At 51.5% G+C, this 12573-nt stretch overlaps 1 protein-coding gene across 1 annotated transcript; it reads right to left on the reverse strand.

The window, feature by feature from the left end:
• Nucleotides 1-1571: 1571 nt before the first annotated feature.
• gcnt4a (glucosaminyl (N-acetyl) transferase 4a) lies at nt 1572-4017 on the reverse strand. The gene is made up of 2 exons (XM_030105190.1): nt 3964-4017; nt 1572-2856 (listed from the first exon to the last, which is right to left on the reverse strand). The coding sequence occupies exon 2, from the start codon at nt 2853-2855 to the stop codon at nt 1572-1574; it is 1284 nt and encodes a 427-aa protein (XP_029961050.1). The 5' UTR covers nt 2856; nt 3964-4017.
• Nucleotides 4018-12573: the final 8556 nt, after the last annotated feature.

Raw genomic sequence — 12573 nt, forward strand, 5'->3', positions numbered from 1 at the left:
TATTAAGGCAGAGGCCGCTCGCAGTGCTGACGGGACGCCTGGCACCACCACCACCAGCTCAGCACTTCAGAGGAGCAACACTTACATCAATCCACCAGGGTTCATGTCAACTCTTTCAAATCCTTCTCTGTGTCGCAGACAAGCCGGGAAGCAAAGCATTAATGCGTGTTGATTAGAAACAGATGGACACGGTTTTTGGTCGTCTTTCTTCACTAACTGAAGCTTTCTTTGGTCGGAGAAAGAGATAACAGTTCAAATAAACAGCAGTGATTCAGTCTGGTATTCTGGGACCTCCTCCAGCAGAAAGGTGTCCCGTGAGATGATTATGATCCACTGACTGATCGTAAGGTTCCTGCAGAAAACGTGGATCGTCGGACTGACGTCCAGCCTGAGGATCTGGCCTCTTCAGGCACTTTCAGAATCATTCCAAGTGGCGGTGACACACAGAATCACTGATTTTTGTCCTGCGTTGTGATTACTGGGGACTCGTAACAAAGTGCAGTGAAGGGAAATCAGGGTTGCCAGATGTGGCTCGCCGTTTCCAGCTCTTCTGAGCGCGAGCCCCGCCCACCTCAGTCACCTGAGGCTCCCACCATCACGGCTGTCCGCAGCATGGCGAGCGCGACTGCAATAAATACAGAACCAAAGGAGGCTGAAGCAGCAGTGTCTGGAAATCCGTCCAATCTGGACCCAGATCTACTGGTTTCCATGGCAACCGCAGACCAGCAACAACAACAACGGGAAGGAAACAGGGTAGAGCACTAACTTTCTGTTGTCACACAGCAACACCGACTGCTCCAGTCCGTTTTCCTGGAGACGCTGCTTCTTAAAATAAATCACGAAAACAATTAAAAAAAGAAACAATAAAGTGAAAGAGATGATGCCAGTTACAGTCGAGGAGGTACGGCTGCAGAGCTCCGAGACGGCATCTTGATTGCGTTTGCCAACAGGAATCGTAAAGACCTTAGCTATTTTAAACACTGGCCATGTGAGAGCTCTTTCAATTTAAACCCTCCAGCTCACTTCAGACGGTTACTACATCATTATTACTACATTCTGACTGAGCTGCTGCCTCCACCGGACTCCAGTCCGTTCACAGAGAAAAGACTTCTACCTCTGACTGGACGTATCTGGTCATACGGGTCTAAAACAGGGGAGTTTCCAGGTGTTGTACTGAGTTTTAACAAGAGGAGCCAGGAACCGTGTCTCACTGGAAGCTGTTGCAGCCACGAGTGAAGTCTGCTGAAAACATCTTGTTGATGTCATGAATAAAATATCTTTAATCTAAATCAAAATAAGGTTTATTAGTTTGACTCCTCAGCTCTGAGCATACTGAACTGGAATGTACATTCTTCTACACACAATACTTCAGCTTCACGTTGGGTTGAGGGGGATGTCGAAAACAAGCAGGACCCCCCAGGTCCTGGTCCAGGACTGGCTGACATGAAGATGTCAAAGCTACAGTTCACATTTAGAGTCCCAACAAAGCAAAGCAACAGTCAGACATTCAGGACGGTGTTAAGGTTTTTGTTTTGTGTTTTGCAGCCCTTGGAACAACTCCGTCTTTGGTATCACGTTTTCACAATCCGACGTTTCTCCCGCAGCTTCTCCTCCAGACATTGGATGAGGACCGGGTCCACCTTGGGGTCGAACTTGTTGGCGAACCAGTGGCCGGAGCTGAGCAGCCAGCGCAGCTCGGCCGCTCCGTAGATGCAGACGCTGCGCAGGTGCGTCCCGGTGCAGGCCGGGTACAGGACGCCCTCCAGGTAGTTCCACTTCACCAGCCGGGTCTTGCTCCTCAGGTCGCTGATGTCGGCCTCGGGTCTGGGAACGTGGCCCGGCACCCCCGGAACCCGGACCAGAGTGGCCCAGAAGTGCTCGTCCGGTGAGTAGGTGTCCTCGGACCAGGACAGGAAGTCCTTGGCGAGCCGGCTGCCGCTGATGTGGTCCACGAACGGCCGGGACAGGACGAAGTAGGCGCTCCCCATGAACACCTCGATGCCGTGAGGAGGTGGCTCTTTCGCCGCCGCGGTCTTGACGGGGATGCGGCGGTACTCGTAAGGCACGCTCCTCAGCTGGTAGCGGAAGCTGAAGCGCTGCCTCTTGAGCGGGCTGGGCCGGCTGGACTCCAGCATGTTGCTGCCGTTCAGCCGCCGCAGCTCCGCCACCAGCTCGTAGTTCGACTTGAGGGGGAAGTCCTGGCCGCACAGGTTGATGACGTACTTCCACCCGACCGCCGACCGGAGCAGGTCGGAGAGGCAGTTCAGGTCGGCGTTCAGCCTGGAGATGTGGGCGTACTCCACCGACTCCAGCTTGGAAGAAATGAAGACGTGCGGAACGCAGGCGGCCAGGTTCCTCATGGCCCTGATGAAGGCCGGGGAGGACTTCTGGTCGTAGTGGATGCAGTAGACGTTGTGAGGGGCGTAGATGGCGCGGAGGATCCGCTCCACCATGGGAGCGTTCTTATGCACCACCAGGGTGTAGGCCAGGGGGAAGCTCCGCTCCGCCGCCGACGCCGGCGCGTCGCCGTAGCCTCTGCTCCCCATGAACGCCCGGCAGTCGGAGGTCAGCGACGCCGTGCTGGCGTCGTCCTCGTCCGCCGCCGGCCTCCGCCTTATCTGGAGGGCCTTGCCGACCTCCACGGGGTCCAGCTCGTAGATGGCGGTGCAGTTGACGTCGTACCTGTGGCCACGGGGGGAGCTGGCATTGACGCCATCGGGCGGAACGTAGACGCCGTCCCGCTCCGAACCCTTGATGGACACCAGCTTGAGGAGACAGACCGCCAGCAGCGACAGGGACAACAGGAAGCACCCGGGCCTCAGTCTATGAATGTGGTGGCCGCATCGTATTTTCATTCTAGAAGGAAGATGATCGACAGAAAACTTCATTAGACACATTAGTTTCTGAATACACTTACAACATAAGACTGGCATCGTCGATTAACCACTGATGCTCTGATTCATGAGCTCAGCTGTTTGTAAAAAGGTAAAAGTTTGGGGGGGTTCTTGTTTGAGCTCTTTTATCGCTCCGAGTTAACATCCGGGGATGGCAGGACGGAGAGCCGGAGCCTGAGATGCAGAAGCCGGGACGGACTGACTGAGCCTGGGAGTGAGGAGGACATGACAGGCCGGACGATGGAAGCCTCAGCCGGAGCGGCACCGTGGAGACGAACCGAAGATCTACACCTCGACGTCATCCGCCCGTCCATCCATCTATCTATCATTCATCCATCCATCCATCCACCATCCACCCATAGCACTAAAATCCTCCCTCCTACTAAAATCTAAATGAATTGGCATTGAAAGGATTAAAATCCTGAGAACTATTCAGCAAAATGCAATTAGAAAGTGTGAATTGGTAAAAAAGAAGAAAACTTTGAAAGGTGATACTTCCCACACTTTAAAACTAATTCTAATTCTCCACTGGTGATTTTTACTGCTATTGGTGATGTTCTACTCAGCTGAAGACGAAGATAATTACATTTAGAGTGCAAATGCACCCTATCATGTTAAACCACCACCGCCACTGATCTTCTCGAAAAGGAAACTTGTAGAGAAACTGCTGAAGCAGCAGGTCATAGATTCAGTTTGAACAGTTTCCAGTTTGACAGCATCTGAATCCCCGTGCAGCATCAGAAGCATCACACTGTATGAGACTGAGACACAGAAATCCAACCTGTTTATCCCCACTTTCATTTTCAGGAGTTCATATCCTCACATTGTATTGTCAAATTCTAAATGAGAAAAAACAACTTTTTTATGTCTGGTTTTAATTAGAAGTCAGAATGAAGTTACAACTCTGACCTTTTTTCACAAAACAGATAAAACTCAAAAATCACTCTTTTTTTCTACATCAGAGAAACATTTTCTGATAATTTAACTTTTAGGTTTGTCTAACAATCAGAACAGCTCAAGAGAGACTAAACGACAGAGCTTCCAGTCTGGAGCCGGAGCAGCTCTTTACCTTGCTCCCTGAAGAGGTGAGAGAGGAGCTCATGTCTTCCCAGCTTCAGGAAACCTTCTCAATCCTCCACGAGCCTCCGGACAGCCTGACAGCAGCGGCTCGACCCGCCGTGAGGACGCTGCTCTGCGGACAGACGCCGCTTCTGCACCGCGCTCCTCCTCCGGAGCTGCAGCGGGCCGGGAGCCCCGCCCAGTGGGCGGTCTCACTGCAGAAAGCCCCGCCCCCTGGGCGGTCCACCAGAGGCTGTGACTCCTTAGACTCCAATTGAAAATGAAACAATCAAACTGGATGTGAGTCTGCAGCTCAGAGCTGTTTTCATCACATTTCAAGGTGTGGGAGAGAGATCAGCTGGTCCGTCTGAAAACACATTAATGCTGAGTTCTTTACAGAGTCTTTTCCCGGGGGGGGGAGGGGGGTGATGAAGAAAATGGTAAAGAATGACAGCTGGACTCTATACCAGTCGCGTTCATGAGGATAGAGTTGTTTAAAAAATAAAAGTGAAAAAATGCGCGTCCATGTTGTCTGTTGTTTACTTTTGCCGGAGGTGTGGCCTGTAAGCCAGTTTACTGCGGTCAAGCCAGCCGGCGCTCTCACAGTCAAGTCAGCCGACACTTTGTTTAGCGGTGCGCACATATTCCACACATTACGGTAAAAGAAACCCAGAGGATTGCAAAACAAACGTTGATCACAACCTTATTCATACAAAGTCCTCATACAAGTGACTTCAGCAACACGGTGACAATGGAAACCTCAGCCACATCAGTTTAAAGTGATGATCTTTGGCTTTATTTCATGTAGCATATCAGATGTCACCAAATAAAAAGACATGACAAAACTGTTCCAATGACACCTTTTATTAAGGTGGTGGGGGGGGGGGGGGGGGGGGGGGGGGGGGGGACTGACTCTCACGATGACAACACACTGCCAACACAAAGAAAGCCAACAGGAACCAACAAGTGTTAAAAAAGAAAGTGAATAGAGAGAAGAAGAAGAAAAAAAAAAAGCACAGTGACTAAAACTCAAGTGTTTTGAGAGCTTTGGCGTTAACCTAAAAACAAGATGAGCGACGTGATTATGAGTGAGGTGATACACAAAAGGAAAGCCGTAAGGAAGCACAGACGAGATGCCTCTTGACACACACGGACACACACTTGTCCCCTGAAAGGGGAAGAAGAGACCTGACTGAGTTTTCTTACCGAAAAAGGCAAGAGAGAAGAGCGTTACAGATCTGAGAGGAACAGAAAGCTGGATACATCATGTAATGTTTCAAACCAAATACTGACAAAAATGTACGTAGAAAATTATCACAATGGTACAAACATTTTCAGAGAAAGACACATGAATACTTTTGACAAAAAACACTGAACAACAAAGTAAATTAAGGAAAGCTTGTCCTAATGAGAAGTGTCTGACTGTATTGGGGATCCTAATGCTGATTTTCAGTCAACAGGTCAAATGATGAACTGGGAGATATTGAGCTAAAGTATTGTATTTCTCTTCCAAATATTAATATATATATATTTTTTTCAGTATTTAAAGATATAACAAGGAGGTGTGTCTGAAAGAGACACCACAGTAATGTGATTCACAAGTGATTTGGAGTCAATAGGTCAAATAACCTGGGAGCTATTGAGCTACAACACTGTATTTTTCAGCAATGATTAAATTTCTTAATCGCGATTAATCGCACCCCAATCCTGGAGTTAATCGCGATTAATCACGATTAAAATGGCTCATTTGAACTCTGCCAAGGCCATCTAAAATGTGTGTTACATAAATAATGACCAGAAGTAAGTCCTCAAGAACGAGTTTCTGTTTATTCAATTAGACATGAATAATCAGCAGCATCACAGGAAACCAGCAGCTAATCTGACACAGTGTCAGTGTCATGTGTCATCAACCAAGTCAGTCAGAAACAGATGAAAAATGGAATTTTCTTATGAGCGCACACTTCCTCAAACTTCATCATATCTCCGACTCTCAGACAGAGAAGGCAGGATAAATTCAGTCAGGCCGAATTGTGCCTCATCCTGACCTTTATTAAGCCAGATTGTGTGTTGAAGGGAAAGGTTCTTTGTTTTGCGTGTTTTCAGCGCCTGAAGAAGGCCCAGCGGGAGAAACGGTGCACCGGCAAAACACGCGATTTAAGTTTCATTTTCATTTTTTCCATATTTGCGCTCCTCATTTCAGCTTGTGCTTTATACCAACTTCTTCCTCATGAGTTTTCTGGTAATTCGGCCGAGTTCAATATGGCAAATAATGAGGAATGGACCGTGTTTCACCGCTAAAAGCGCGTGTGTGTGTGTTTTTGGCGCTCAGCATGAGCGCGGTGAGACTCTCGGTGCAGGACAGGTTCGGCTTGTTCCCCCCACAGCGTTATTCAGCCAGGCTGGGCCAGGCAGACATCCACACTAAAATATATCAAAGTGAACTGCAGAGCTTGCACGTGTAGACACAGCTCCCAGACCCAACTTTGAAAAGCAGAGATTAACGGCGACATTTTTTTTTTCTCACGCGATAAGCGTGTCGCCATTAACGGCCCAGCTATAATAAAAATATTAATAAAAATCATTAGGAACATTAACAGAGGAAACAAAGACGTGTGTCTGAACCAGACAATGTAGTGATTCACATGTGATTTGGGGTCAAATAACCTGAGAGCTACTGAAAAAAAAAAAAAAATTATAAAAATATTAATAAAAATCATTGAAAATGTTAAAAGCTAAAACAAAGAAGTGTGTCTGAACCAGACAGTAGGTCAATAGGTCAAAAAACTCTATTTTTCATGAAAATATTAATAAAAATGATTAAGAACAAAGAGGTGTGTCTGAAAGAGGGACTTCAGTAATGGGATCCAAGTGATTTGACATCAATATGTTGAATAATATGGGAGCTATTGAGCTAAAATACTGTATTTGTCATAAAAAATATTAATAAAAATAATTGAGAATGTTTAAAGCTAAAAGAAAGAGAGGTGTCTGAACCAGACAGTGTAGTACATTACATACATTGTACATTACATTATCTGTGGCATTTTTTTTTCGATTATGTTTTAATGGGGATGTTTAGGCCACAAGGGTTATGGACCATGGAGAATCGCTTCGCCCTCCCTGGACTGGGACTGACAGGTCTACCCTGGAATGACTGGGAGATCCTTCCAGCTTTCAGTTCAGTTCAGTTCAGCCTCATTTGTTCATCAACAAATTAAAAAAGCTGTGAGGAGAAACAAAGAAAGAAAAGTAAGATAATCAAAACACAAAAATAAAATAACATATTAGTGCTGTCAGTTGATTACGATTTGTTAACTAATTAATCACAACTCTGACTCCAGTTAATCTAAATTAATCGCATAATTTCATAATTTCCATTTCTGCCTCGTTATGTAAATAAGGGGGCGGGGTTTGAAGGCTGTCTTGGGCTCAGCTCCTCCCCTATTGGCCAATCACTCGGATATTGACAGGCGGCCACTAGCTGGTCACCAAACACATTCACTGGGGAAAAAATACAGGAATTAAATGCAACATTGGAAATAATGAAGACACAAATGTGACAGTGAATTTAAAAAAGTGACAACGAATTGATAAAATGTCTGATGAAAATAAAATACCAAAATATATAATTTAGAGAAAAGAAACTGTAATACAGAAAGAAATAGAGGCTTAAAAATGAGGAGGAAATTCCCTCCTCCCGATCCCCACATTCCCCCGTTTAGTTTTATTATTCTCTTTTTTGTTCATGGTAATGATTATTATTTACTTTTCATGTTTACAAACAGGGAAAGAGGAAGAGGAAATGCCTCTTCCTCTTTCCAAAGCCTTCGTGGCCCGTCGTGATGGCCGATGCAAACACCGCGAGGGTGGATGCAGCAGAACCGCTGTCCAGCAAAGCCTGCAGAGATTCCAGCACCCTGCCGACGGTGCAGGAGCCAGGGTCCAGCCCCCGCTCCGAACACCACGATGTGGAGAGGCGCCACCGAGACCTGTAAGCCTCGACAATGGAGGGGGCCCTGGCGCCCCGGATGGAGGACACCACAGCCGGGGGGAGATCTCGTCCAACTAATCTCACCCTCTCAGCATCCAGGCCAGGAGTGTCCTGCTCAGGATGAGGCGGGACCGAAGGGCGCCCCCTGCCTGAAGTAAGGCATCGGGCTCTTCGGGGATCGGCCAAGGATCTATGACTGCCAGCTGAACCAGGTCCAGGAACCACTGGGTGCTCGGGGTGTCCGGGGAAAACCACTAGGGCCTAGAGGCATCGCACCCTCACCCTGCGCAGCAGAGGGGTCAAGAGGCGGGTCGGAGGGAAGGTGTACAGGAGGCCCGAAGGCCAGACACTGTGAGCCAAGGCGTCCACCCCGAGAGGGCGTTCGTCCGACGACCTGAGCGAGAACCAGAGTGGGCACTGTGCGTTCTCTGCACTGGTGAAAAGGTCTGCCACCGGGAGGCCGAACCTGCACCAGAGTCGGACTGCCGCTCGGGGCGACAGGCTCCACTCGTCTGGGAGCGGGCCGCCCGGGACATCCTGTCCGAGCCGGCGTTGAGAGCCCCGGGCACGTGTCGAGCTCTCAGAGAGGACAGGTGCCGGTCCGCCCACAACAGGATCTCTTGCAGGGACGGCCTTGGACGGGCGGAGCGGCGGACGCTGGCGGTGTGGACGGCTTGTCCATCCTGCCCGTGGCGACTGTGGTGGGGACGCTGGAGAAAGGCCTTGCTGACCGCCGGTGCTCCGCCCGACGGCGGGCTGGGAGGTCAGCCTGGCCTGGGCAGCAGTGTGTGTCGGACAGACTCTGCTGCCTGCGGACGGCTTCCAGCAGATCCTTCTCACAGGATTCCAGGAACAGCAGCTTGAGTTTCAGCACTTTCTGCTGCCGGGAATCCGGCGAGTTCCTGCAGAGTGCAGGACGAAGGGAGTCACCACCACAACAGCAAAGACGAAGACAATCAGTCAAACTGTTCAGATGGGAAAAGACTCAGGGTCATGTCTGAGTTCCACCAGCAGAGGGCGACAGAGCAGCAGGAAACACTGCAGCACGTGCTGCTGCTCATTCGGCTCTCAAGGTGGAACCTCTCTACAATGTTGACAGTTTTCATGGGATAAGATTAATCTGACCAATCAGAAGGAGAAGAGACAGGAGTCTGACAGTCCTGCCATAAAGGAAGATTGATCCTGAGGACGTGTGCCTTTCTGAACAGGTTCTAATCATCTCTATCTCTTCATTCAGTGAATTCCTGCATTACTGACAGAGCATTTCTGCAGAGAACCAGAACCAGAAGCCATCTTCTCCAGCTGCATCCCTTCTGCAGCCTGTTCAGGTTTCACCCTGGAGGATTATGGCTTCCTGTCCAAGCGGACATCCTGTCAGTGTGTTCTGAGTGTGAGGCGAGCTGACCGGTACGTCTGGACCACTCGCTCCTTTTCCCGGCGCTGCTTGGCGAGCAGCTCGTCCAGCACCTGGCCCGTCTCTCTGAGCGCCGCCCGATACACACCTGCACGGAGAACACAGGACGGCGGCAGCGCGGAGCCGAAGCCTCTGAGCGCCTGGAGCCACAGGAGGAGCCTCACCTGCATCCTTCAGGTCGGCCAGAGGCCAGGCGGACACCGCAGCCTGCTTCTGCACCACTTCCTCCACAGCGGATTTCACAGCCTCACAGCGAGTCCACTGCAACAGAGGCCAGCGGAGTGTGTTCACGGTCACTTCCACGCTTCACACAGCACCTCCACCTTCCTGCAGACGCTGGTCTGCATATGATGGAGCGAGCGGCGGCTGTGAGGAACACCTACAGCGCCGGGGCCGGCGTCTGTCCGCCTGGGCCGAGCATCGCAGGACTCCGGCGCTCCTCCTGACAGCCCAGCTCCTCTGGATCGCAGGTCTGCTGTATCACAGCCGCTCAGCCGAGACTCGCCGCCGCCGTCCGGCCGAGCGTCACAGCGGCGCTGTGAGGACGTGGCACCTGAAATAGTCCCAGACCAGAGGCAGTTCCCACCCAGTCGGACAGGAAGTATAAACTCAGTCTGTTTCCACACTGAAGTCATTTCAGCACGAACATGAACAGTGTCTGATTGTGGAGGAATAATCCGGCGTTGTTCCATGAGAACGCTGGCCTGTTCTGAGATCTTCTCTATCTGCTGCTGAACTGAACGGAAACATGCTGCGCTTCGGGTTTGCGTGCTTTTTCATCTACTTCCTGTTTTCAGTGCGATACAGAGATGTGAGTGTGTGGAGGTGGTGCTTGATGCTTTCTGATCGGTAGAAGGACTTCACTGCATCTCGCTGGACTTTAAGTTTCATCCTCCGCCTGAAGTGTCTGCTGAACGTTTCCGTGAGACGGGTGTGAACATGGAGCTGCTGCTGTGCTCAGGCTCACCGGCCGCTCCGGGTCGAAACGTCAGCAGCAGCTCTCTGACCCGGTCGTCTCTGGCCATGTCCACCGCGGAGAGACCGCCGTACGTCACCATGTCCACCAACGCTCCGCTCTGAAGGAGGAGCATCACCACCTGCTCCACACACACACACACACACACACACACACACACACACACACACACACACACACACACAGGTTGGGTATAGCTATTCTTGTGGGGACCTTCCATTGACTCCCATTCATGTCCAACCCCTGACCCTGACCCTGACCCTGACCCTGACCCAGACCCTGACCCTGACCCCAGTCCAGGTCAGAGTCCTCCTGTGGTCACCTGCTGGCTCCCGGCGCAGACGGCGTCGTGCAGGGGGGTGACCCCGCTGCTGCTGCGGGCGTTGGCGTCGGCCCCGGCCCTCAGCAGCTCCTCCACCACCGCCTGCTCAGCGGCGGCGCAGGCCTCGTGGAGCGCCGTCCACCCTGGGAGTCCACAGGTCACTCAGACGGCGGCTCTACGGAGAACCGGGAGGACGGCGGCGCCGGACAGGAGACAGACCTGCGTAGTCCTCCAGGTTGACCCCGACCCCCGCCTGAATGAGGGCCCTCACCCGGCCCAGCTCGCCCCTCCGGCTGGCCCGGTGCAGGAGCGTCTCTCCCATCGGGTTCCTCTTCAGGAGCTGTTTGTTCACTGGGAGATCAGTTCAACCAGATGAGGCGGAGAAACCAGCAGGGAACCTGCTCCGTCTTCACTTGACTGAGGACTACCTGCTGCTGAAGACGCCACAGACTCTGGACCGCCGGACGCCGCCCGGTCGGCCCGGACGGGCTTCATCTCCATCATGCTGGAAACACGTGGACTCAGACCGGCTGCAGCCCGGTCCTCATCGACTCTGCCGCCCCGGCAGACGTCGGGGTTCTGCAGCAAGCTGACAGAGTCGTCATCTGAAGACGACGGGTCGTCCCTCTCAGCCATCTCCAGCGTGTCTGGAAAGAAACAGCTGAGACTTTAAAGACCGGTCCGCTGTCCTCGCGGAGCTTTGTGGGAAGATGAGACAGAAGACGGGACGGGACAGTGCTCTGGACTCCCAGTGGAAGCCCCCACTTCCTGATTGTAAGTGTGGAAGCGACAGCTGGAGCATCTTCCTCCAGACTCCACTGCAGCTCACTCCTGGATGAGAGGCGCTCCGTCTACAAACCCCAGCTGAAGTCTCCCGGCGTGAAACCCCCCTTCGCTGCCCCGCCCTCCAGGCACTGTGGCTGTTTTAGCAGGTGTGTTTTCTGTGCTCTGTTAAAGACAGCAGCAGCAATAGAGGCTATTTAGTTGCGTGCTAAGTCACATGACCAGCCACGGAGCTACAAGACGAGTGTCGTTCGTCAACATCTGGAACTGAAGGGTGGTCCAGACCCCTTCTGCTTTATCTTGACTGAAGCTACGTCCAGAAGAGCAGAGCAGCAGAACCTGGGAACCACAGCTTTGTAGTTCTTAGAGGAGAAAAACCACAGACACCGAGGAAAACTGACCAAAATCAACCGAACTGCTGCGGGGAAGCGGAGATCGCTGCCATTTAGAAACACATCAATGATCAAGCCAAACAGCATGGACATGGTGGACTCCTGCTTTTGGATTTGCCACTTTGAATTGTTTTCACAACCCTAGACAGAAAGAATCAGAGCACGAGAAGATGAAAGGTGAGAGCTGGAATACTTTGTTTCCTTCAGTGGAACACAGATCTAATCAGAACACAGCCAAACAAAAGACATGAACCCACGGTAACGGTGTGTGGTCCTTAAAAAGCTCCACCTGGAGCCGTGAGGCGGCCATTTCCTTTTGTAACGGAGGGACCAAAGGCTGTAGGAAGGTTTCATCAATGCACCTGCACTACCGCAAACAGAGCGGAGTCAACCCTAGAGCAGAACGATGCTCCACTGCAGAAATATCAGCAGGTAAACCTCCAGAAGAGAACGGCTGCCATCAGGCCATTCAGTGAGAACAGGAACAGGAAGCAGCGCAGCACGCCGTTTGAGGAGGCTGTCTCTGCAGCAGCAGTGTAGACCTGCCTGGCTCTTCACGCTCACCGGGTCACTGTCAGTGTAGTCCACCGTCTGGACGCTCTCACTGTCCTCAGCGTCCTCCTGACCGCGCTGGAGCACGAGGACCACCACTGGGGAGGGACGCTGCTGGAGGTCCTCTAAGGAGGGACGCTGCTGGACATCCTCTGGGGAGGGACGCTGCTGGACGTCCTCTGGGGAGGGA

Source organism: Salarias fasciatus, chromosome 12 (assembly GCF_902148845.1).
Source record: "Salarias fasciatus chromosome 12, fSalaFa1.1, whole genome shotgun sequence".
Classification (NCBI taxonomy): domain Eukaryota; kingdom Metazoa; phylum Chordata; class Actinopteri; order Blenniiformes; family Blenniidae; genus Salarias; species Salarias fasciatus.